General features: G+C 38.1%; 2 protein-coding genes across 2 annotated transcripts in view; one reads left to right on the top strand and one right to left on the bottom strand.

The window, feature by feature from the left end:
- The window catches only part of KIF18A (kinesin family member 18A), a gene marked incomplete at its 5' end in the record, with an annotated part of 42,738 nt that extends 39,268 nt beyond the window's left edge, over positions 1–3,470 (bottom strand). The window contains 4 exons of the mRNA XM_082000683.1: positions 46–156; positions 1,215–1,319; positions 2,305–2,462; positions 3,143–3,470. Coding sequence (XP_081856809.1) covers positions 46–156; positions 1,215–1,319; positions 2,305–2,462; positions 3,143–3,470 — 702 coding nt within the window. The remainder of the gene's footprint in view (positions 1–45; positions 157–1,214; positions 1,320–2,304; positions 2,463–3,142) is intronic.
- Positions 3,471–6,460: 2,990 nt separating this feature from the next.
- The window catches only part of METTL15 (methyltransferase 15, mitochondrial 12S rRNA N4-cytidine), a gene marked incomplete at both ends in the record, with an annotated part of 96,572 nt that continues 75,651 nt past the window's right edge, over positions 6,461–27,381 (top strand). The window contains 2 exons of the mRNA XM_082000193.1: positions 6,461–6,486; positions 6,648–6,942. Coding sequence (XP_081856319.1) covers positions 6,461–6,486; positions 6,648–6,942 — 321 coding nt within the window. The remainder of the gene's footprint in view (positions 6,487–6,647; positions 6,943–27,381) is intronic.

The raw sequence follows: 27,381 nt of genomic DNA, 5'->3' as shown, positions 1-27,381 counted from the left end.
TTGAACAAAAACTACAACTCACAGTAATTATCTATATCATCTTACCTGAAAGACAGCATGGGACCGGGAAGAAGAGGCATTTACATCTGTGGGATGCTGTGTTCTGTTTTTATTTCCATAATCCAACATTTGAAGGATTTCCTCTGCTGATTTAGGCTTTAAAGGCAGAGCACAAGATAAATGCACAGGTTTTTTTCTTTTTCATCAACTATAGAAGATTCTACACAGATTCTAAAATACATTAACATTCACCTTCCAAAAAAGATAAAGCCACTTAAAATTTTAGTTACCTAGAAGTAAGAGAAATTTCCTGTTTTGGAATTAAGGCACTTCAAACAAAAACTTTCAGTTAAAAAGCAGTAAGGCACAAAACGCAAGCACATCATAACTGCAGAAATTTAAACCAGAAAATTTTTTTAGTAAAGAAGTTAAACAAATCTGCAAAGGTTCTCCATAGTCAAAAAAAGTCTTATTTAAGAATGACTGACTTAATTTTTCTTGTACTAATGTATTAAATAGTGATACACCAATTGTGCTCCCACCCTCCCCCCAAGCTTTGGGAAGCATGGTGTTCATAGTGTAAACCAAATTAACGTCACTGTTACCTATTGAATAATTATCTCCAGTACACAAAATCTGCAAACTAAATAGCATGTAACGTACGCTAAAAGGCTGCCCAAAAAGACATCCACAAGAGTGGATTTTCAGATTGGAAAACTATGTTCTGTCACTGACTTGGCCAAAGAATTGCTATGCTGGCCTGGAGAAGTACTTTGAAGTGAAACTTTTCAAACATGGTTATTTTAAAACAAAAACAACCCTGAGATGTTGCAGAGGTGTAAAACTCTCCAAGATGGCACTGAAGACTGTGAATTTCTTTAACAAATGCTAAGGTGTTTTAGCCAGAAAACAAATCTTTCAAAACCTGAAGATGAGTATCAAACCAATGGTTTTTCTATTACCCTTTTGATAACACGGGCTGAATACTTTTATCCATTTGTGTTCAAGAATATTAGCAGTTTTTTTCCCCAACATGCTTTTGAATAGTTAATTAATTAGGTTTGCATGTTAATAAGCTACTGATGAACATGGCCAGAAAAAAAGCCCACTAGGAAATTACCACCTTGCATATGACTTTCACAGATTAATGTGAACTTTGCCATTTTCTCAAATGCATTGTGAGGCTTCCCAAATTTCAGTATCTATTTACATACCTGATGTAATGTTAGCCCTTGAACTACCACCCCTTTCTGGGTGTCTTCACGAACAGCCAGAGGTCCTGAGTTTACCAGCAGATCACGGATCTGTTCATTGTAGACCTTTGAAAGGGAATTTAAAATCTTTTAATATAAAACTATCCCATACTTGATAGGATTAAACTTAAAGAATAGAATTTGTGTAGAATTTGTTCCAGCTTTCCTATACTGAGCTTGAAATATTAAATTAATTCAATTACAAAAAAATTCAATTCACAAAAAACTCTTGCAGCAACCATGAATCCAAAGCATTTACTGTCCTTTATTACACAATGCATACTTCAGTGAACTTTCTTAACGCAAATGTACTTCTATTAAAATTCTTAAATACCTTACTTCTTAGTCTGTGGATACATTTGAAATAGCACATGGCAAAGCAAACTTTTCCCTCCTCGTTCTACCCCAGAATACTAACTATGCTTCCATTAAGACTTTGAGGCGGCTAGAAGGTAACAGTTTTACTACTACTGCTTGACAGCAGTGCCAAGACAGCTGCTTGCACAAACAGAACTGTGATGCAAAAATAGTTGAAGAAAAGAAAGGAGAAGGTGAATAACAAAAGGAATAATTGTAAAGAGCTAACCATTGGCATAGCAGCTCTAATTCAAGTAGTTTTACTGTATCTTAGATAAACTGAAAACTTGAAAAAACACTATCAAAAAGGGATTAGACATCATTTCGTTATATGATTTCACAGCGCTTACAGGATTTTATTGTGAAGTCCTGAAACATATGCCTGAAAAAGTATTTTCTTGTACACATTGATGGATGTCCAAAGGGACGTAATGGATCAGCAAGAAAGTAAACATCAGAATGTTTAGCGAATATATTAGAAGAGATTGTCCTTTTTAGGAAGCCTTCTGTAAAATATAGTAATAGGTGCCTATAAATAGCACCAAATTTGTAGAGCACAGTTCAGTTGCATTCCTATCAAAGTCACATTTTGTGAAGTCTCAAAAAGGGCCAGGGGAAAGCAAAACCAGCTTGTCTTTATTGATTAAAATATGCCTTATTAAAATCAACATACCAACTACGGGAATTGGCTTACCTCTAAATAAGAGACAGCAACATTGCATATTTTATCTTCTTTTATTTGATCCATGCAATTATAAAGTGCCATCATGGTTAAATACATCACTCCAGGATCTTCAGAAGAACCTAACATTGTATGAGTCTTTCCAGCTCCTGTTGCACCATATGCAAGCACTGAATTTTCACAAAAACAAAACAAAGAGATGCACTTTATACCAGTAAACTAATCAGGAACGCAGAAGTCAAATGGACATTCACACACACCTCTCTCATTCTGCACAGATGTTTTCATAAACTGATCAAGTTTCTTACTTAAGCCTTACCTTTTACAGCTATTATCAGAAAGCTATTTCAAAATCACACTTATTTTTGAATTTTCAGTTCAAAACACATTCACTGGCAGTTTACATAAAAGGTTTATTAGAGTAGGCAAATAATATTAAGCCATCAACGTATTGCAGGTAGGTATTTAATTTCCCTGCAGTGTTCCATTTGCCAATGAAAAAACCAAGCTCTCGAAGAGAGTTCATAAAGCAGGCTACCACACAGTCAGTGACACAACTTCTAGTTGAGTAACTCCTTCCAGAGGACTGCCTTCATAAGCATGCATATTTCAGGTAGAATTCTAAAGTCCATTATAAACCTGACATGAGCTCATTTTCAAAACAGATTAGAGCTACCCTAACTTCTGTAAGCTAAAAGGTTAGCCTCTCATATATATAAATTAAAACAAAATATTTTATTTATATCTCAGCATTTTTTAAAGAGGCCTCTGCAGCAGCTGGATACAATGGTACAAAATTTTAGGAATTTAGTGAAGTTTTTGAATTGAAGAAGATAAACAGCAACGTTACCTGTGCAGTTATATCCATTTAAGAAGCCATCAATTACAGTTTTGGTAGTATGCTCAAAAACTTCCAACTGGGATGAACTTTCCGCAAAAACAGCATCAAACACAAATTTAAGATCTTTCTTTTTTCTTTTGTTAATATCCCTGTGGGTCAGCCTCTTCCCGTGAAAGAAGCTAACTTCTTCCTCCTTTGGATCAAAGACCAATATATGCTGGTCAACAACATGAACAACCTTGCTAAAATTGCCATCTTTTTCCTTTTGAGACTCTGGACGGACACGGACCACCACTTTCACATGATTACAGACATCATCTTCCTTAGCAGCAGACATAACAATGTTCCTTTTGTCCCCCTTCTTTGCTTCCAAGACTCCTTCAGACAATGTCGCCGAATCTTTTCTGCAGTTGACAAAAAAAGAGCGTGAGACCTTATATTTCAAATTTAACCTTTCAAACACTTCACACCTTTGAATTGGGACTAACATTTTGCATCTGTGCTGGATCCACCCCTCTTCTTGTTTGTTAGTCCTCTGGACTGCTACAATGATCGCACAACTGTGGAGAGCGCTGTAAGTGGCCTGGAAAGGTGACCTAATTCAGCACAGCTTTCAGAAAACTAAGTGGCATTTTCCTAGGAAATTAATAAGCTTATTTCAAGAATTTCAACTACCAATTCATCTACCGGCTTTCCTTTATTTCAGAACAAGCTTGCAGATGAGCTACCAGGTTTCCGCAGACCAAAGTGTACAGTTTTCTCATCCTTCAGCAAAACACGGGGTAGCCGGCTATCCGCATTCTCTGCGTTATTGGTTTAGGCGCGTTGCACGTAGGTTTAAAGAGACAGTTAAAGCGGGCTTCACGTTAACATAATTTGCGTGGAAGACAGAAACATGTTCCACAGAAGTCAAACCAGAACTGCCTTTTAATGGGCCACCGCTGCTGACAAAGGTGGCAGGTGGGTAGTTCACTGGTCGCCCCTAACAGCGGACAGCGACCTTCGCGGTAAAAGCTCTCGGTGACGCTTTTCGGCCTCAGGACAAGCTTACCTTCTCCCAAACAAGCTGCCCCACGACCGCTGGCATGACCGAGACACAACCACGGAGCCAGGCCGTGAGGCGAAGGGATCACCCCGTAGGCAACGCGGGGAACCACAGCCCAGCCACACCCGGCCCCCTCGTCTCGCTCCTCACCCCACTACAGATGGCTCTCCTCCGGAGGCCACTACCAGGCTCAGCCCCGCAGCACGACCGAGGCTGCGGCGAAAGGCCCCGGCCCCGGCCCCGGCCCCGGCCCCGGCCCCGGCCCCGGCCCCCTACAGCCACCCAGGCAGCCACTCACCTCAGCGCCGGGGCCAACCTAACCGTCATCAGCCCGGCCGCCGAATTCAAACACAAGCGGCCCGCCCCCCCCCGCCTTCTCATTGGCCGTCGCTGCCGTGACGCCAACAGTGCGACGGCGCCAACGGTAAGCGCGTGGGGACGAGCAGCCGTACCGCTCAGCTCGCGTAGGGGCTGGGCCGCGCCGCTCTGCTTTGTGGCGCCCCGCGGGCGGGTGTTACCCCTGGGCCTCGGCCCCACCCTGCCCTGTGGAGGCCGTAGGCGCCTGGGGGTGGGGGGAGCCCCGAGGCGGTGGCGCTGCCGCTGCAGCCGATGTGAAGCTGAGGTGCAGGCTCCCCCGCAGCCGCGTTGCGCGTGCGGCGCTTCCCGCATTTCCGAGGCTCTCGGGAAGAGTGGGAGGCCTGGGTGGAGGAGGGGAAGTGCGGTGAGGTGAAGGGTGGGATGTGTCTGTGTGTGGGGAGCGACCGTGTCGGGGCCGGGGACTGAGGCGCGGTACTAGAGCCCGCCGTGAGGCGTTCTTCCCCCCAGGCCTGGCGCGGCGGGCAGGTGGCTTTTCCCTCCCGGCGGCATCTCCTCCCGGACGGGGAGCCGGGAGTAGCCCCCGGCTTCTCCCTGCCGCGCACCGGGGTGGGGCCTGCCTTGGGCTGGGGTGCGGGCTGCCTGCCGCTTCTCCGGCCGCCTCTGGGAAGAATGTTATGGAGTTCATTTTTTCCTCCCTGGCTGCTTCTGGCGAGTCCCGCTCAGCGGGCAGTTGCCCCAGCCTTTGCCCAAGTGCCGCTTAAGGCGCGTGCCGCAAGAAAGTACGCTTTCTGCTTGTTTCTATATAAAAAAAAACAATGTCCAATTGTATGCAATAAGGTCGGTTGTAAACAAAGCATGTCCCTAGTGTTAACAACACCGCCTAGGCTCGTACCAACCCAGGGCAGTGTGAGTTGGATGATGATTTTTGGTCTTTGTCTTGTTCCTACGATAATTTCTGTAGAGGCCTTGTGCTTCATTGCAAAACCGCAGGGCTATGGTATATCTGTGCGAGGTTATAGAATGATACACAGTTCCAAATTTAAACTAAGGGGAAATACTGCCTAGCTGAGGCTTAAACTATCAGAATAACTTCCCAGAGGTGACAACGCAGCCTGTTCTTATCTATGTACACAAAATACATAAAAGCCATAGGTAGATCCAAGCAAAGCATGTAATAAAAATCTGATAGTTAAAATAATGTTGCCTTACTGTTAACGGTATGAATGTAGGATGGCACTTTTTTGAATAGTTTTATGTCACAGGTTGCAACTTTCCAGATGGGCGGGAGAGAGTATGCAATACAGTGTTACACAAGGTGTCAGTTCTGTAAACAAATACAGATATCTTATAAATAAAGTGTTATCACTTATGTTAAGCTTTCAATTTTTATTTTTTTTTCCTGCAGTCATGCATCTTTCTACTAGTAGGTTACTGACTTAATTTTGGAGTGTTTTGGACAGAGGGGAAAAAATCATCAGTTTTGCATGTAGTTAAAAACCAAACTATGTAGCTAACCACTTTGTTTCTGGGATTTAGAGTATTATTTCAGTTAGTAATACTCTGGAGAATTCTTGCCTTTGGCTGTGCTTAATTATTTTGTATTACAAGTTGTAATGCATCATGAAAACCATGTATTTACTGCACCCATAACACTAAATTATAACACCAATTTAAGTGTGGTTACAGTGTTTGATTTGTCCATCCCCATTTTAACTAGAAATACAGAAAACTTGGCAACCGGACCACTACTGTTCAGAGCAAGCGTCTCATTATGTTTGGCAAAATGGAGGGAAACAATTTGAAAGTCAAGTCACTGTTCTGGTTGTGCTCAGATTTGGTTAGTGACTTAATGTTAGCATCTCTGGGACATTGTAATGCTGTAGAGTCCTGGCAATGAAGAGGAACAGGTGTTCTATGTGAAAAGAAAACCAGTGTTGCTTGAATGTGATTGATTGGTAGATGACATGGAAAATTCTGAAAACGTGTTAAAGTAAGACAATCTCACCTTTTACTGACATGACATATCTATGAAACAGCCCATCTTGGGCTGTTTAATGCTTTACTTGCAGCATTTCCACTTTGTTTTTTAAACTAATCTACTGTTTCAAATAGTTGTTTCAAAGTAACTCCTGACATCTATTGTTTTTCTAGGTTGATCAACTCCAAAATGTTATCTCAATGTCTGCACCAAGGTTACAGATGTTTGTTTCTGCATAACTTAAAACTGAATTCAATAAATGTGGCTACTTTGGCCAGACGGATCCATTCTTCGGCAAAAAAGCTTTCTGACTGTGAGTTAAAGCAACAAACTGTCCAGAAATGTGAAACTGAAGAGTTGCCTCAGAGTACAGAAAACAAGAGTGCTGAAAACAAGAGTGTTGGAAGATTGCACATACCAGTGATGCTGGAGGAGGTTGTTAATTGTTTATCCCCCCAGCCAGGCCAGGTGAGTTAAATGATTAATTAACATTTGTGATTCATTAGCAGTCCAGCAGAAGAATTTCTGCAATGTAGGGATAACTCTTGTTTGCAGAAATAAAGGGATGCTCTTTATGAATCTTGCACCTTTTAAAGGTTTTTAATTGTTTTGCAATTCAAATTAAGGCTTCATATTTAAAATAATAAAAATCTGGTATCTATTTGCCTGAATCCTCAAATAAGCAGCATTTGTTAAAACTGTAGCTTTGGAATAATCTCTTGCTTTTGTGCCCATCTTTCTGGGTTGCTCTTTGTATTTCTAGAGTTCTGTTAATTACTGATAGTCGCAGGGAGTCCTTATGTATGATTATGTCATCAATTTGTGAACAGCTCACTTCTTTTTGTATAAGAGGTAGTAAGTATGTAGGTTTTAAAAATCATCATCATTGTACCTTGTTCTTTTGATCCTAATCTCCATGGTTTCACTTGGTTTGAGGCACTATATTTCCTTAGGATACGCTTACGCTGCATAATGTGGTGCACTGTAGAGGTACTGTAGGTATAAAATGACTGTGTATGGTACCAGAAATGGTTAAGTATCAATAATGTGCAAGTGTTACAAGTTGTCTTATTTGGCTACAGTACTGTGAGGAGATTCCTTTTGGTATCTGGGTTAGCTCAGGTCTTTACACTGCAGTGTTGATGCATGTACGTGGTACTGGTGTATGCAGTGTAGGTATACTGTTACACACTCCCGTTACAAAAATGTTAACGCAGTGAAATAGTTTTAATCTGAGAGATCTTAAATACAATATTAAGTTGAAAGGTTTTGTTATACAACTTAAATGCTTAAATGATTTTCACATTTCAGATGCTTTCATCTGTGAATTTAGTGCTTTTTATATTAGCTTCATAGAATCTTATGAATTTATGCTTATCAATGTGCAGTTTTACTACAAAGAATGAAATGATACATAAAGAAGTAGGAAGTTCAAAGTGTGTGCATGTTGGTTTATTAATTTTTAATTGAAGACAGCGTTATCCAGTAGTGGCAAAGGGATATAGCGAATTTGAGATGGATTCAGGTATCAAAAAGTTGTGGTCAAATCTTGTTGCATTCCCTTGTGAGAACTTCTTTGGGATTGGAACACAATGTATCATTTTAAGTGTTTTGAAAGCCAGAGAGAATCCCAATGGCGTAATTACTGTAACCTGTTGCTCTTGTGTGTGTCCTATTGTTGAAGACACCTAAACTAGTGAAATAAATAAAGAACTTTTGAGTTCAGATTTCATTCACACGTCAGAATTGTGATGAAATTTTCACACACTAAATTAACATATAAATTATGATACTATATGTAAGGTATTTTTTCCATTTGTGTAAATTTCTACTTAAATAAGAATTAAGGAGAAACCGATGGGGAGACTGTTTATGGAACTGTGTGTGTTGATATGAAAAAACTTGGTGATGGAACTTGCAAAAGAAACTCTATTTGTATTTATAAACTGTGGAGAGTAGCTGTTGTCCCTGAAGGCTTTTTGATAATTTAAATATTAATGAATTTAAAATAGCTTGTTATTGGGGTGGGATTTTTTCAGGTCTCTGTATAGACGGTTTTGCAGATTCCTAAGGCAGTGGTGAACCACTAATGACAGATATAAGAGGGCACAAGTGTATTATTTTGAACAGAAGCATTTATAATATGGCTAATCTGTTTAGCATAACTGAAAATGAAAACAGCACTTTCATTTTTCTTTTTTTTTTTTTAAAGACAGAGTAAATCATATATTTGCAGCACTTTCTGCAGCCTGTAGTTTTGAAAATAAATAGTGTACAAAAGGATACAATGTGTCAGCTGAGTTATGCTAGAGTAAGCATCAGTGAAATTTTGAACAAAGATTGAGACTGTTTCTCACTGATGTGAATGGTGGTACAGTTTCTGTTAACATGGATGCAGAACTGGGACTGTCATATCAATTTAGATTTTTAAGGTTATAGTCATGACTAGGAAGTTCATGAAGACTTTATTTTGTGGGCAGGGAAAGTAATGTTCTGATTTTGGATTTTGTTTTTCTGCTTTCTTGTCTCGTACGCACAGGAAGATTTTCTTTCCTCAACTTTAGCACAATTAAATTCTTTGCTATAAAAAAGCTGATTTGAGCCTCTATTTCTTGTGTCCTAAGAAAAGGAGTTACCAATATAAGGAAAATCCGATTAGAAAGACAACGTTCTCCCTATGATTTTGGTCAGTGAATGGTGTTTTCATTATACTTATGGGGGTTCCTAAGAAAATAAATGTTACTTAAGAGTGAGTCACAACTCAGATAAAGATGTTAGTACCCTCCTACTGAATATTCTTGTTGACTGTCTCCTTTGTGAAATGTTTGTCAGGGATTTAAACGATAGTGTTCTACTTATCTTTGAATCTTCTTTTATTGCCTTAGAGCTTGTTTCTACAAAGTCCCTGTAGTAGTCCTGTCTTTAAGGCACATTGTACAAATTAGTTTTTACCAATCTACCTCGCTTCTCCTCAGTGAAAAATCTGTTGCAGTAAATCCACAGACAGGTAATTTTGTCTTTAAGTTTACTGTATTGACTAAACTACATTTTAGTCTTCTCGGTCCACTAGTGTTCTTTACGCATACTTGGCCAGTGTTTCTGCAGTTTTCTTGAGGTAGCTTGAGGTTTCTCTGTTCTCTTAAAGTCTAAAGGTAGTGAAGAACCAAGTATATTTTGTCTTTGGACATCCAGAAGCATGTTTTCCCAATTTTCACCCTACTTTTTCCTCTTTTTTCCTTTGCAATAGTCACTGGCCTTATAACTAGAGATGTGGATTTCTTCCACATCATACAGGTATAGTGATACAAAGAAGAATTTCATTAATAGTGAGTTCTAGTATGAATGCCAGAGGGCGAAAGTTAGAAATTTTAATTTTTCGTATGGGGGGTCGTATAACAAAGTTTCGTACGGGTTGCACATCTCTGGGAAACTATTTTGATAGTGCTCCAGCACAAACAGCATGCTTCTGTGTATAATATTTAAACTCTGACTAGACCAAAAAGAAATATTATACCCTACTCATATTTTATGGGTAACCTGTAATCTGGTGACATCCATGGTTTTGCATTTATGGTCTAGAATAGACTAAAATGGAGATACTGTAAGCTCTAGGAATATTATTATTTAGTTGATAGTTGTGGAAGCTTTTATTTAACATTTGTAAATTAAATGGTGTTTAAACTTGAGGTGAGAAAGAATGAATGAGACCATTCCCTTTTTTCCATACTTAAGTGATTTCTCAGAAACAGAGTTAATATCAGATGATCTTTTATCTCATTATGTTAATTTGTGTATAAAAAAAAATAAGGCCGTTAATTTTCCCCAAACAGATCTTGTCTGATATCTTCTTGAGTTAGCTGGGACTTCTTGTGGAGGTATCCTCTTCAATTCTTCATAAAATTATTTAGATTATTTTTACTACCCAGCTTTCACTGAAGGAGGTATCCTCCTTGTCTTGAAAATAATGTGTGATACCTAGCTTCTAGAAAGAGACAGGTATTTCTTAAAAACATCCAGCTTTGCAATGAGCTTTCCTTTCAGTCTCTCAGGTATCTATTGCGTTGTTCTCAGGATAGCTACTATTTTCATGCGTCTGAATGTCAAATGATTCTTTTCCAACTGAGACTATGAGCATGGCCTTCCAAAATAACAAGAGGAAGGATAAGATGTTGCTGACAGTCAAACGTTGGTCTGCTGTTACTGATGTGCTGCTTGAGCTCTGCAATTATTTTGAAGACTGTAGCCTTTCACCTCCAGAAGTTCTCTTGCCACTGTTGGACGTTGTTGACCTGAAGCATAGTTGTTTCCTTCCTGTTCTGCAGAGCTAGTTAGTCAAGTAATAGATGACACTCTGGTGAAGCTGAGGTAGACTACTCGTCTGCAAAGGCAGAGTCTATTGTTCTGAAATTGTTGTCTTAGTTTCTTTATGTCCTTGTCCATATGTCAGTATTCTTTTTTTTTCCTGCCTTATACCGCATGTAAGCTCTTAAGGACAAAAATAACCTTTCTCTGTACAACACCCTGCAGAGCAGACTTCTGTTTTGTGAGGAGGGTTTCCAAGTATCATGGTGTATAAATAGTTATGTGGCTATGCTGGTGACCAGTGTATTTATCGTAGTACTTCCAAAGCCATCTGCAAATAATTTATAATGGGAACAACCCATTTATGCTAAAGGCTCTCAAAACCGAAGTTTTCTGCAGGGTGTCCAAGACAACGGGAATTGAAAAGGGACCTGGAAAAATTAATTCTGAGTTCTCAAGTTGCATGAAGTATTTTGTAGGATGCAACCAAAACACCAAGTTTGGCATGGAGCATTAATTACATCATAAGATAAATGCTGAAATGTTCGTTTTGGAAAAGCACAACACTCCATGGCCATAGTAACCGTTTTTATCATTTTAGTCTATTTTCCACTGGAGTTGTACGTAACTGTGACATAAAGTGACATAAAGCAAGTGACTTACATAGTGTTCTTTATTGTAGAAACAACTGTATCTTTTTCCTGTGGTAAGCATGCTGAAAATATCTTTCCATATGCAAATTGTATGTTTTTTTTTTTCTGCGGCAGCAGCACAGTGATTTATATGGTGATTGATAAAGATGGTAAAACAGGAAGAAAGATACTGGAACTTGCAAGAGGCAATAAATTAATATAGAGAAATTCTGAAAATATACTGGGAATTACAGAACATAGTTTTTCCTGTGATATTTTAATGTTACTGGGGGTTATGGTGAGTTATTTCCCTTTGACCTTTTCAGTCACTCTTGTCTTGCCTGATTTCTTGGTTGTGTATATTGTGAATTTAAGAAAGAGACTAGCCAGGTTTCAGATCACAGATGTGTAGGGAAATGTGTAATAAAATGTGCATAGAGTGCATATGTATGCAAAGTGTATTCCTTTTCTGTGGTGTATAATAGGAAACTTGTTAAATGGAATCTCATCAGGTAGAGAGCACTGTTTAAAGTACTTGGCTAAAATAATACTTTAAAAGGGATTTTTTGGTGAAGTTAGCATTTGAAAGTAGTGCATGAAAATGGAAAACATTTTCAAAATATTTTCAAAAAAGTTTTGATTAGGATATGCACAAGATAGTCCTTCAAATATCTATTGTTATTTAGAGTAATAATATTATCTGGTTTTGTGACGGTAGTGTCTACATGGGGATTTGGAAAACCAGACCCCAATTTGCTTAAGTTCCTTAACTTATAACTGATTTCTCTCTGCTGTGACAGGCAGTCTAAATAAAAAAGTAACAAGGTAGAAGAAATGTTTAACAATGTGATGCCCGCAAATGTCATACAAGTTCTACAGTATCTGCATCTGGGTGAGTTCCATCATGAGATGAAAGAGGAAAGAAGGGGACAGGGAAGAAAACAAGACAGGAGATGGTGTTCATGAACAGCTTGTCAGTTGAGGGGGCTGGAAAATCCAGTCACGCTCTTTAATTATCTGCAGTTTCTTGCTTTGCTGTCTTCTGTAGCGGGTCCTAAAAAAAAAAAAACTACAGGGATCGTAAATTCCCTAATGACAGATGATTTAAAACACATACAATTTATTTAAGAGCACTGCACAACTGTTCTCCTTTCTGAGGCTGGTACTGCTGTGTGATTAGACTGCGGTACCAGGAAATGAAAAATAATCATGTATTGGATCTGAATGATGGCAAGACATGAATGAGAGGCATGGTGAAGAAGATCTTTCAGATTTTACTTTTTTTATACTTCAAGATTTTGCTCTTCAGAGAGTAAGTAACTAAACACTCGGGCGAGGGGGAAGAATAAGTTGATGACTACAACTGCACAGGGAAGAATCCTTTGGTTATAATTCTTGGAGATCTGCCCGACCACCTCTTCTTCCCACCTGCAGCATGGCTCTCAGCAGGCATATCTAAATGTTGTCATCAGCAACAAGAAGATAGCTCTCACCAACTTTGTTCTGCGTCTTTCTCTATTGCAGTAGAGAAAGAGAAGCCTGCAGCTGCTATTTCCAAAGAGGCCAGCAAGGGAACTTGGTCTGCCTACTGAGAACAACTCTGCCGATGCGCCAGATTTCATTTTATTGTAATACTGGGTTAGCTTGTTGTTATCACTCTATCGCATAACAAATGATAGTGCTTCAGGAGACTATTTAAGATGCTGTGTTATAATAAAGCAAGATTCAATGCTTTTGGGTGACTCAGCTTGTAATGACGCTGTATATGGCTCTCCTTTTCTGTTGTGACAGCATTAGTCTTTGCACCTCTTGGGGAAAACTAATAAAATTCACCAGAAAGTAATCTAAGCCCTTTAAATTTAAACTTGAGTGAGCCTGTGATCCCAGAAAGGGTGATAATTAATATATGTAGCTACTCATTTCCTCCCCATCTAGTACTGTGTGTCTTATTTAGTCAGCCTTTTGGCTAAGCTCTCTTATTAAATATTTGAATTCGAGATTGTAAACAGTAATACAGACGTTTTCTACCACACAAAATATTACTAGGAGTTTAAGATCACAGTTGGAGTATGGGAAATATCTGCCGGCTTTTTCTTACTTTCTTGTTTTTCTGTTTAAGGTAATCCTTTCTGTTTAAGATAATTAAGATAATGTTATGAATAGCTTTGCGCAGGCTTGTTCTGCATAAAGAGATAATTAAAAGGTTAAACTACTATATTTGATGTTTGAAATTAACGGATATCTGAAGTAATCCAAATGTATGGTATGATTTTTTTTTTAATATTTTTTTCTTCTTCCCAGAGTTTCTGAGCACATCATCTTCATACCAGCAGTGTTTACTGGTGCTCAGCAGCTTAGGAAAATACTTTCCTAATAATTGTGTTTTAAACAGTGAAAGCAATTAATATTGTTCCAGGCTCCCTATTTATAAAAAGTTGTATCATATAATGTCAAATTGCTGTAGGCACCTGGCAGCCAAGACCTGTCAAAAACGTGTACATGGCTTTTTTGGGTAGGCTAACCATAAATATTAAAGAATGGATTAGATTTTCAGTTGAGCCTTTGTAAAATTTTCATTGCATCTTAAATATCTCCTCAGTTGTAATTGAGGAAAGAAGTTTCTTCTGAGGTAGCAGAGGAAATCAGCTCTGTCTTGCTAAGTCTAGCGATTAACTGAAGTCATTCAGACATTGAAATTTTAATTTCCTATGAAAAAGTTAATAATGGTGTGTTTGAGTCATAATGTCATTAAATCTAATTCCAGACAACATTACTCTTAGGAAAATGAGTAAAGTAAATAATGCATCCTGAAGCAAGGCCTGACGGAGCTGTCTAAAAGCAGGTGACAAAGGGTGGTGGTGGTGGTTTTTGTTTGCTTCTCTTGCCTCTGATCTGAAAGGGCTCATCAGTGTTCTGTTGCAAATTGGAAAGATTTGCTCCCAGTGAGCTTTCTGGATGTTACATGAAATGTAGTGTTTGGCTGGCAGGTCTCACTATGCAAGGAATGCCACTTGGTGTACACTAGAGGGTCTGGGACGCAGCTCCCTTCACTTCTGGACGTGCGAGGATTAGAGTGGTTTACCAGCGCATGGACTTTTGCCAGGCTTTTGTGAAGGACCTACAATTGATGACTGAGAAAACCATCACATATTTTAAGATAAACTGTAGATGTTTACAGGTGGAGTATTCCAGTACGTTCTAGAGAATCAAGATCACAAATTAAGGTAGGCGCTTTAGAAAATAAGTGAAGAAGGCAAAACAGTAACAAAGAAGAGGTAAAATGCCCTTTTTATGTTTTAAGACAAAAAATATTCATGAGGGGAGCATCTTGCCTATAAAGTTGCTGTTTCATATTTAGCTGTAATCAGAAAATTGAACCCTTGTGAAGAAAATATGTTTGAAATTAATTTTGAGGCTATTGAGTGATTATGATAGATGGGTGCTTCAAAATGTCATATTCATAACAATCTTTTTTTCCCCCTCTGTGTCGACTGATGTAGACATGGTTGATAGAGAATAAAAGTTACTGAAATGCTTGAGTATGCAGACCTAGTCAGTGATCTTGCACATATTCTAGCTGTATGCCAGTGTAATTCAGTAGCATCCTCTGTTAGTGTACCAACGAGATGAATGTGAAAAGTAGGTAATAGTAGTTGCATTAAGTTGAATTGTTGAATGGACCAGTACTGGGAAATAATTTTATGTTGTACTACATATGTTACGTGAGAAGGTTGTTTTCCTACAAAATGCCAACTATTTATTTAGATTTCTTTTTGTGATGTAGATTGTTAGACTTGGACTGTGAACAACTTTTTAATCATTTCATATTCTCTCAAAGGTGCTTTTGGAAAAAAAAATACAGTCCAGTTATGTTTTGCCTATTAGTCCTTACTTTTTTAAATTACATGTGCTAACTTTATACATAGATGAAAGATATGTACGGCATAGAACTGATAAGAGAATTTTTTATGCTTGCAACTAAAATTCTTTTTTTTTTCTCTAGTAGATACTAGAAAAAAAAGGTTTTTATGGTATAGTATATTACCATTAGCAAAAATATAGACCTGTAGGATCATTTTTTGGTCATCTTTATTTTCTGGCAGGTGATGTCATAAGGCATAAGAATTTTTAATCCTGTTATAACATTTTCACTGACAAGTTCAGCTCTTGTATACTTCAGCAAGGTTTGGGATGGGAATTGTGCCTCTATAGATCTGTGGCTTAATGGGTACAGTGGAGCTACTTATACATTTCATAGCACTGTCATCAACATTAGCTTTTTGGTAGTAGGTGCAGAGTTTTGGGAAGTTTGTTTACCTTGCATATGTTTTCAACATTTTGAAGTTTGCTGCATGGAAACTTGGAATGACTGCTTTGATCTATAGACTAATCTTGACCGCCTTTTGCCACAGATGTTTTTATTTTCCAGACGTTCCTTTTTCATTCCTTTTTCATTGTTAAATGATTTTATGTTATAACATGGCAGTATTTTGTTACTGATTGAAGTTGAGGTGACATTAGAACATCTACTTGAATGGTAAGTCATCTTTCATTGTTGGAGTTCCTTATAGAAGTAACAGGATGCAAATGTAAATCGCAACTTTTTCAGAATGTGAGGTAGGAACTTCAGAGTATCTGGGTGTCTGTGTACAGTATGTGGTTCTTTAGATTTGTAATATCTTCCCTTCTGTGAGGCAATAGTTTTGAAACAATTATTAAAAATCAGAATAGATACTCTGTAGTTTAAAAACGTCTGTCTGATTTACCTCATGAAACTGAACATCTTTGCAGAATTTTTTAAATTCTCATGAGGTTAACATGAAGTTAAAAACTGAATAATGCTTCTTACTAAATTGCACTGGTTTAAAAATGTCCTAATAAAAATGGAAGAATAACTTGGACTATCTTCGTCTCATTTTCTTAGTTCTGGGATAATGTTTCTTTTCATGTGAATGTCAGTAAAGTGTATGTTTCAGTTTTTTTCAGCTGTGACTTTGAGTGTGTACAATTTCTTCATTTATTTAAAGAAATATTAAAACCCTTCCAGCATTTCTCTAACAGTAGATTTCTCTACTAACAAATCTTTGTTGCGATCCCATGAGTAATCAGCTTTTGTAGCATGTCTCACTGTGCCAACATTTTTTAACAATCCTTTTTATTTAAAATAATTTTAAAAGCCCTGCCTTCTGGCAGGCATATAAAACAAATATTCCTTTTTAATTTTTGTATATTTAATGGGAATTAAAGACAAATTGTTAGTTAGCTGTGCAAAAATTTAAAGATAATCATTTCTTTACATGGTTGATCTATGCATGCATTAGGTGGGACATAGTGATAGGTGCAATAAACAGATTGGAGATAAATTGGGAGGATGCAGGAGACTTAGCCATCGTCAGACACTTTTGAATCAACCAAAGCAGCAGTGCTTAGAACTGAGAAATAAATAAATTTTATAGATACATGTTTTGGAATTAGTCAGGTGTAGGTAGTTAGACTTCGCTTTTCAAGATTAGTTTAAAGTCCTTGTTAAATGGCTTTGAAAAGCTGCACATCTTAGAGCTTACATGAGGTATGTTCTTTCAACAGATGTCACCACTTCTAGCAGGGCAGTAAGTGCACCCCTTGACAGAGCAGAGCAGAAAGATTCATGGAAACTTTCTGTTTTCTCATGGATAATCCTGTTATCTGCTAGTATTTTGGTGACTGAAATACTAACATCATGGAGAAAAAAAAGACCTCAAATTGATAAATATCAATCAATGCTAGCAAAAATAGATGTAGATGTCTAATAGTTATAAAATACGATCTTATCAAACATGTTGTAACTTTTGAGAGATGCTGTTCTCTAAAACCAGCAATATTGCTATTGCGATGTCTGAAGTGAGTGTTCAGTGTATGTTTTGTTTGAGTAGAGAGGATTTCTCTTTTTTAATGAAGAATTTTATTGATAGGTAATTGTTCAGCAGGACTGAATGCAAACTTATATGCTGGCCTTGAATTTATAAGCAGTTATCTAGGGAAGGTATAAAAATGACAGAGTAACCTCAGGAGATGGTATCCTATTGAAAAGCCCGAGTCTTACTTGGCCACAACTAGCACTTAATTAGTTGTGTGGGGTTTTTACTCAATATTATTAGTATTTCTGTCTTCTTTAGGGAGCTTTCTAGTATACACGTTTCATAACACTAATGGGATTCCTTTGTATTGCATAGATCATTTGGGATTATATCCAAGATGAGATTCTTTGTAATGCTTTAAGGAGTTATAAAATATTTGCAGACTCGTCTGGATTATTTTATGGTGAGGTGATCTCGTTGGATTTCCTCTTTTGAAGAATTTTGCAGACACTGTCAGGTAATAAGGATCTGCTGCACTTTAATTACTTCTTGGTAAGACACTAAAAAGTTTACCTTAATTTTTGTAAATAATTTGGTTTATGAATTTCTTCAGATGTTTTGAGCATGGCTTAGGATAGGTTAAATGGTTATTGACTATAGACAGTTTTGATCTGGTATAATAAAAACATAAAGAAACATTACATTTCTATAGCAAAAATATTTAACAGCTTTCTTGATCTATAGAAAGAAAAGTAGCACTTACGATGACTTTCTGCAGTATTTTTGTATTTCTGTAGCTGGTATACTGGAAGCTTTAATAGGAATGACCTTTTTTACAGCAAATGTGTTAAAAATACTTTTTTCCGTTTAAACTCAACTGTTTGTACAGCTAGCGGTCTAACCATTGGTTTATGGTTGAGCAGGTACTGTTTGTACAGATATAGACATAAAAAAGTTGCATTACAGTGCAATACAGTGGTCTGTATTTTATATCCAGTCTTTACCAAGAGAAAGGAAGTTTCATACAAGTGACCTGAAGATGTGTCTATGTGTACTTGAGCATCATATAAGTATTACAAAAGACTAAACCAAATACATGAGAAAAATGCCTCTTGGCATGACAGATATCATTTATGTCCTCTGTTTTCCAATTTGTAGGGTTTTAATAATGCAGTAGAGGATGACTGAATTGTTTAACTGTCACTTACGACTGTGGCATTGAAAGGTTTCCCAGATCGCATCAATGGTTTCCGTATTTGTGACCTTCCTTTGGAAAATGCTTTCAGATTATATTTTAAAAAATACATTTTGAAAAATAATTACATTTAAAAACCATATTTAAAAAAAAAACTTTGTTTTTAGCACAATATATGGCTCATATGCATTACCATTTCAGCTCTTGAATAAAGAATCTGCTTTTGAGAGAATGTATTGATTGTCCCTGCTTGAAGCAGGTGGTTCACATTGCAGTGCACAAACTGGATTTCTTCAGACTGAGCCAGGCGATGTATTCTGAGCGCATGTTGTGCTCCAACTGTTAATAAGTATTCAGCCTGAAGAACCAAAGTAGAAATGGTCTGAAGTAAATCCCACTGGCACGTGTGTAGGATGTCAAACAAAACGGCTGTTCTGCCCTTTGAGAATCTTCTTCCACTGGCTTGATAAGGTAGGCATAGCCAGGGAGTGCTGGGTGAATAAGCTATTTGTTTTGTTTTGTTCTTGTACACACACGAGTCTTGTATGCTGTTCACTACTCAAACTCTGCTTTGAATTCAGAGTTTTATCTCAGGAATTATATTCCTACAACATTTGAGTTCTTCACAGATTATCCATGTAGCTAAACTCATTCAAATTCATTACACAGAATTTGTCTTTACAGCTGTTGTTTAAGGCAGCACAGTAATATTACTTCTACTTTGCAGAACTTAGAGGCATCAATAACAGAATTATGCTTTGGGTGCCCAATCCTGCTTTTTCAGAGAGGTTAAAATTTTGAGTTAAACATTTGGTTTAGACCTTTGGCACACATTGGAGTGATATCTGCTTGCTGTTGTTGAGGTCACAGCATGTCTGGGAAGTGGATGTAGAGTTCCTGAGTTGTACGGCCAGAAAAATGAGAACCATTAATGTGACCCAACTGCTTGGTGTAGGTGACCTCTTGAGAATGACACAAGAGCTGTGTGGCAGAGGTTCCAATGTTCATCCGTCAGCTGAGTGCATTTCTTAAGGTGTGGAGTATTGCCATTTCCAATGTTGCTTTGCTTTTGAAAATAAAACTCAAATAGAAGCGATTGATTCATTCCTACAGGGTTTGCTGGAAGAGCCAGGCTGGACAGGTAAGCCAGTGAAATGGCTTGCTGCCGCTAAAGGGGGCAAGTCCAGCTGCCATGCTCCCCGCACATCTCCGTCTCCGTATGCTCCTGTCCTTCCCTGACTGGTCTGCAAATCAGTTAAACACACTAATGTGGCATAAAACAGTACAGCTTTTTCTTCTGTATTAGTTTTCTATGTCATGCTGGTAAGTTAAATTGGCTTATGGAAGTATCTAGTAAGCACCGGTGCTGGGAGGAACGAACGAGAAGCAGGAAGTCTTGCACGTTGGAAAATAGCACAGAATTGCTCCCTTTCTTCAATTTTTCCGTGCCTAATACTTAACATTTTGTGAAACTATACCCTTAGTACTGATCTTCGGTAGATCATCATTGTCTGACTTTGCTGTGAGAAGATAAATATGCCTGTTCCCAGTGAATTTACAGCTTTTTCAGTCGGTAAAAATTAATGTTAAATACTGAGATTTGTAGATTCTAGTATAAGTTGTGGGGCAAACATGCTTTAATTTAAGATTCTCTCTTAATTGCAACATTCATGCTCATTTTAACCTTCAGGAGCCTTACCTGTTCCACCCTTTGCTCCAGGTCTAAAATATAACTCCAAGTTCTTTTTCAAGAAAAAGAGCTGGTCCTACTTAAATGGCTTAACAGGTCTCAAACTGCACTGCACATGCTGCTATCTGGATATAGATTCTTGCTTCCTCTCTCACTCTGCTGATGGTGCAGCCATGGAGTGAGCTTACACTAGAACTGTCAATTTACTTGCAGCTGGTTTTCAGGTGAATAAGCAAGCTGATCCAACCCATGACTACAGGGCCAGTGTGCAGCTAGAGCTGAAGGTGGCAGTGAGCAGCCAGTTGTTTTGAGAAACGATGAGATGTTTACATCAGTTTGTAGGTATGTACCGCAGGGCTTCTCCTCAACAGGTTGCCTGTCTTGGGTCTGAACCCCTCTTACCCACTCTTTGATTGCTCCCTCTGTACCGTCACTATCAGAGCGGAATCGGAGAGCAAGAGAGCGAGCTTTTCTGAGATCCTGCGCTTGGCAGCTTAGACATCACAGCCTGAGCATTCACAAAGAACAACTGGTAGAGAAGTCTTGCTTTTAAATTTAAGATGTTTTTGGAGGTCTGTGAGAATATCAATAGAAGAGTCTTTCACCCAGGATTATCCTCCTGTTATTTTTATTTCAGAACTTGAAAATGCCATTACTGCCTAGTGCAATGGTAGAATTGTTATACTTTTGAAATCTAAGCAAACATGTTTTGTCACTCTTTCCCACCCCCCATCAGCTGAAGACCTTACTTCTGACAGAAAAATTTCAGTATCCAATTGTTAAAATCAGTCAGGACTCTAAGTGGCAGAAAACAGGATCTTTCAATGAAAAATGGTAGATATTTTATTAATAATAAAAAATGCTACTTGAGCAGCTTATAAAAAAGCAGATTTAAAATCTGCTGCTTCAGCTTTAGACTGTACAAAACATTATTTTGATTTTTTGAGATGTTTATCTGAAAAGTTAAAACACAGTTTCTAAAATTCTCTCCTTCATAAACCTATTTCAGCCATTGTGTCAGTATATACTTTTGGTCATCTAAATTTAAAACAAGGCTTTTGCTAAGAAGGTCAATGAAACTACTTTCCTTTTGATCTTGCATCTTTGTGGGTGCCTGGATGGTTCTTCTGTAAGAAAAGTTTTAGTGGATGAGTCAGTGCACTGAGTCATAGGCAGCATGAAGCCTGTAGTGCTCTAGACTAACTAATTGGTAACAGTCTCAAATTTAATTAAAGCACAGTTGTCAGCTCTGTGTTACTGATTGACATCCCACTGAAGTATTTTGTTTTTAGCAATTTACATTAATTGTTCTTTGCTGTTAAGTTTTGTATGTTTTAATATCTTGTTTGTGTTGAATAGACCTGTCATTGCTGTTATCTTTTACTCTCCTCTTTATGATTTTTATAGTACTCACTCTGAAATTTTTTTTTCCCCCTATTAGGTCACTTATTCGGTAATTATGCTCTTTACCATGTCTGTGGATTTACAGATGTTGAGAGTCCTTTGAGGATTTTTTTAAGTTTTCTTCATTAAGAACTGTCCTATTAGCACTGATGAATATATTTTCACTTTTCCTAAACTTTTTTAAGCATTATGCAAAATTTCTTAAAAATTAAATTTAAAAATTAATATATTTTTATGTTGACTTGCAGATTACATTTTCAATTTTGCTAGTTTTCATTTCTAATGTTCATCTCGTGTTGTACCTTGTTTTATAATAACGAATGGCTTTTCTTTATCCCAGTGCCTGGCCATCATCCTGAGATAATGACAGTAGTTTCCGATATCATTGGAGCCTTTCTCTCTCCTGTTCTTCAGTTCCTTTGTGTTTTTTCTTTCTGTGATGCAGCTTGAGGAAGCAAAGAGCCTGGGGGGACAGGAGGGAACAGGACATGTCCTGAAGCTGTCTTTCATTAACCTCAGGGTCTTGGAAGAAGAGCAAGGTTTGAGGTATTTATTTTTTAATAATTTGAATTATTTAAAAAACCCTTGCTGGCTTTGTGTAGGACTCCTGTTTGCTCCAGCTGAGAACTAAGGAGTGAAAACTTGAATGGGTGGTGGGTCTCTTTGCAACCGAGTTCCTTATTTTTAAAACCTTGGAGACAGTATTTTTGAACTTTCAGAAATTGTCTATGCTGCTTCTGTATGTGATAAATACTGAAGCTGGGATGATGAAGAAGAAATTTTTTTCTAGAGACTTGAGGAGGTAGAAGATGTTTTGATTACATACTAACTCTTTTTTCTCTTGACCAGTTTTTCCTCTCTCCTAAGCTCTTTAGATCTAAAGAGCTTCCTAAATCACCAGACCATCAGTAACAGAGTACTGGTTCACATCAGAAGTATACCTGACCAGGTGTCCAGTCTCTGTCAGTGCCTAACGGCAGGTGCTAATGGAGACCTAACAGAAGGGGGAAATAGAGAATGATTATTTTTCTACCTTGCATGACCTTTAAGGCTCCAACAGTAGTTTAAGGACATCCTTGAAGAGGGGGAAGGAAAAAAAAAAATTGATGGTTGTATTTGTATAATATCACTGGCATAGTCTTTTTTTTTTTTTTTTCAAATTTGATCTCTTTAAAAAAATGTGTTGACTAGTATCTCTCTCCCTGCAATATGATATCCATAGTTTCAGTATTTGCATGAAAGGCACTTTCTTTTATTTGTTCTAACTTGATGCCTGATAATATCATCAGGTTCCCTGAGCTCTTGTATTTTGAGATAAGTGAATCATACCATCTGCTACCGCTGTATAAAAGCAACATTAATAGTCCTCCACAGAAAATTGCTGGAGCCTTTGGATGTGGTATTGGACCAGAGAGATGTGTCCTAAGGGACTCCTTTTCCACATTTCCTATCTTCTTGTCCTCATCTAAGGCCAGTTTCATATAAAGCAGCAGTGACGGAAGGTGTTCTGTTCTCTCCTGAAACAATCATTCCGTTAACTCTGAAATTTGTTCTTTGGATGTGATTTTCTTGTTTTTCTGCACTGTAGATTTTCCTTACATCAACTTTCTCCTAGGAATGTAAGGCTTACTGATGCAGTTCATTCTCAGCCCTCTTCCTTTCTACAGGATTTCATCCTTCATGCATTTTTCCTTTGTTTTCTTTGCCTTGATTTTATCCAGTTCCTCTCTTTTTCTAGTGGTTCTTCCTGTTTTCCCAATTGTACTCTTACTCTCCCAGGATCACAGAATCATTAAGGTTGGAAAAGACCTTTAAGATCATCAAGTCCAGCCATCAACCCAACACCACCAAGCCCACTAAACCATGTCCTGAAGTGCCATGCCCACACGTTTTTTTGAATATGTCCGGTGATGGTGACTCCACCACCTCCCTGGGCAGCCTGTTCCGATGTTTGACCAAACAGTCTCCCTCCAAGTATCTACTCATTTTGTTTTGCGTATCTTTAAAGTGCTTTAAAAACCTACATTTTTAAGTAGGTTTATGGCTGTAACTTTTTCATGTAGGTATTTGTTCTCTTTATCAGTTTGTGAAGATGCTTAGATATTTTGCATACGGTCACCAAAATGATATTTATACTAGAAAGTAGCAATAGAATTAATTCTTTAAAAGAAAAATGCAATGTATTTCAAAGCATCTTTTTCAATTTGAAAGAAGCAGTAAAGATTTAAAACAAAGCTTCCATCTGCCTTACGGTCACTGAGGAGCATAAACCTGTACTTGGAGGTATCCAATTTCTAGATAGATTAATATCAGATAAAAAAAAAATCTTCCATTTTCAGCTAAACTTTTCTTGCTTTATGTAGAAGATATAGGAAAAGTTTTCTGTTGTGGAGACTTGTAGCTTGGATTTTAAACTTGGTAATTTGGCAACTGTCACACTCTGGTTTGTGCAGTAACAGCACAGTACTGTCTTCAGTGATAAAGTTGTGTGATGTGATTCCTTTGTATAGTATTAATGGCTCTTCCTTGGACAAGTGTATTGTTGCTCATATAATTTTGGTTACCGAGTTAAAAGTGGTCATAGTTTCCTATTTGTTCTCATCCTGTTTCCCACACACCATTTGTACATGTGAATGTACATACATTTTTTGTTTTTTAGCACTTCAAACTTCTTTGGGTTAGGTAATTGCTGGACAGAATCAGTCTGTTCTAAGCTAGTGTACTGAAGATGAAACAACAAGATTTCTGACCTGTTAATGGGGTTTTTGCATCTCAGTACAGAAGTCTGGAACATCCTACCAGTAGTGGGATTTTCATTTGCTTTAGGTAGAAGGAATATTCAGGAATGTTTACATATTCTAATTAATAATAGTGCCTTTTTAATTGTATGGAACAATGCTTATTCATCAGACAAGCAAATAACTAATGGTGATAATATCCATTATTTTTCCTCTATATTCTAATAGAACATTGAAGTGGAATATTTAGAGGTTGACTTCTGTGTGCATTGACATATTGCCTGTTAGATGGTGGTTTTGCCTTGCTATAGTAGTTGAATTACTTCTACAAATGCACAAAATTTCTATCAGATTAGTTTTTTATTCCAGGCAGGCAAGGGGGGGGACACGACACGATACACGACACCCAAACCAAAAAAATGTTAAATGGAGTCAGAAACACCAGTCTTGGAGGTATTTGTTAGTCTCTTGGCTGCTGGTAGAGACAGTAATTAGAGAACTAAAACTTCATTTCAGCAAATGTTATGCAAAAATTCTGTCTTGTTGACCTGACTCTGAGTAGGCAAGAGTAAGTGCTCAGAACCTGATGGAACTGGCATTTAGAAAATCCAGATGATAAAATTTAACACCTACTGAGGCATGAAACAAGGTACCAATTTCAGAATAATTTCAGAGGCTATAATAGTTAAAATAATTTAGTAAATGGTCCAGTAAGTACACTTGGAAACATATTTAGCCGTGTGTTTTTTTCATGGTTTTGTAAAGAATTTTCCTAAGTGGTTTAGGAATGTCTTTATTTTTTTCTCAGCAAGTCAGATTGCTTGCATTAGGATTTTTCAAGTTGAGGAGTTGTGGTGGGTTGACCTTGGCTGGATGCCAGATGCCCACCAAAGCTGCTCTATCATTCCCCTCCGCAGCTGGACAGGGGAGAGAAAATATAGTGAAAGACTCATGGGTCGAGATAAGGACAGGGAGAGATCACTCACAAACAGCCGTCACAGGGAAAACAGACTCAACTTGGGGAAATTCTCTTAATTTGTTGCCAAAATGATTTAATTTATTGCCTTCAGGAACAGACTGCCCCAGTGTGGGTGCCCCATGGGGTCACAAGTCCTGCCAGCAACCCTGCTCCAGCCTGGGCTCCTCTCTCCATGGGTCCGCAGGTCCTGCCAGGAGCCTGCTTTAGTGTGGGCTTCCCATGGGGTCAGAGCCTCCTTTGGGCATCCCCCTGCTCTGGCATGGGGTCCTCCATGGGCTGCAGGTGGAGATCTGCTCCCCCGTGGAGCTCCATGGGCTGCAGGGGGACATCCGGCCTCACCATGGTCTTCACTGTGGGCTGCAGGGGAACCTCTGCTCCGGTGCCTGGGGCACCTCCTGCCCCTCCTCCTTCACTGACCTTTGTGTCTGCAGAGGTGTTTCACGTATTCTCAGTCCTCTCTGGCTGCAATCCCTGTGTGTTGGTTTTTTTCCCCACTTTCTTACCTCTGTTATCCGAGAGTTACCACTTGTTGCTGATGGGCTCAGCCTTGGCCAGCGGCAGATCCGTCTTGGAGCCGGCTGGCACAGGCTCTGTCGGACACAGGGGAAGCTTCTAGCAGCTTCTCACAGAAGCCACCCCTGTAGCCTCCGTGTAACCAAAACTTTGTCATGCAAACCCAATACAGGAATATATTAAAATATATAAATATTAAAAGCAAAAGAGTGGAATACAAATGGCAAGTAAAATCAACCATGCAATTGTTTTAAGAAAATCTTAAAAGTTGTGTAAAACAGTGATTCTTATCACAGTAAGGAGACAGAGCTTGCAGTTACTAGTTACCGGATCAAACTAAAGTTTAAAAATGTTTATGTGATAATTTTGATGAAATACATTTTGAGTAAAAGGATGTAAATAATTATAAATGATGATGATGATGATGTCCATTTTTTTGGTCAGGCATTCTGCATTACTACTGCTCTGTGAAACACCTGAGGCTTAAACACGATGGCCGTACATGCCTATCGGCAGACACTTGTGAGAATATGTCATCCCTGAATGTGTATGTACCTATCATGCTTCAAAAATGATTTCTTCTTGAGATGATTGCATTATACATTCATATCTTGGTTAACAAGGCTGTAGGGTGAAAGGTAGCAGTAATGAATACACTCAGTTGATTTGATAAGTTGGATTACATCTGTACATTGACTTTACTACTAAATACATTTTCATCGGTTTACCTCTACTTTGATCGGAGCAGCTGGGGACAAATGCAACCCTTGTTTTTGAATGCAAACTGGATTCTTGTAGTGTGTGTTCTAGGAAATTACTGATCACCTCCAATCATGGGTTCATATTTTTCTATTTGCATCAATGAAAATGAAAACGAATTACCAAAGATTTTTTATTTTGCAAGTTTAGGAGTCTCCATGAATCCTTTGCAATACTGGTGGTGTATGTGGCATTTATTGAACATGTTGTCCTTTTTGATTCCTTTTGGAAGCAACTATTACATGTCAGTTGTGAAACCTACTAGATTTTTCTTGGCTGTGGTTAAATAGAGCAAATGTTAATGCTGAAAGAGCAGAAAGGCTAAAAATAATGTTCCTTTTCAAACAAATTTACTTGATGTCTTGCGCTGTCTTTTGTTTCTTAATTTTATTGGTGACATTCAACAGATTCCTCTGTTGACAAGTTTTGGTGTAAATACTTACCCATTGCGTTCAGTGCTTTCAATATCTGAATTTTACTCATTTTTTATTTTGGTGGTAATTACAAGTTGTGTGGTGTGTGGGTTTTTTTGTAGGTTAACCTTTTTGTGAAAGGATTCTCTATGCAGTTATATTTTAGGAGTTCAACAGGTTTATGTTGTTGTTATGTGTAGAGATGTCCCTTTTTGTCCCAAACTATTTATACTCTTAGTTTCAAGAATGTAAAATGCCTCTACATCTTGACCAGAAAACTTGGAGAATGTATTTGTGCTTACCTGCTAGTTAAGGGAGTTTACTGGTCTGTCCCACACAGGATACTTAAATTTGCAGTGTCTGTAAGTGCTATCTCTTCATCAAAGCAGGGTACTTCTGTGTTACTGTAGTGTGGGGATTTGCAGTCTTTGTTCTTACATAAGTT

Source organism: Phaethon aethereus (genome assembly GCF_964289735.1).
Source record: "Phaethon aethereus genome assembly, chromosome: 5".
Taxonomy (NCBI): Eukaryota; Metazoa; Chordata; class Aves; order Phaethontiformes; family Phaethontidae; genus Phaethon; species Phaethon aethereus.
The sequence above is the reverse complement of the archived record's forward strand: the minus strand, read 5'-3'. Positions and strand labels throughout refer to the sequence as shown.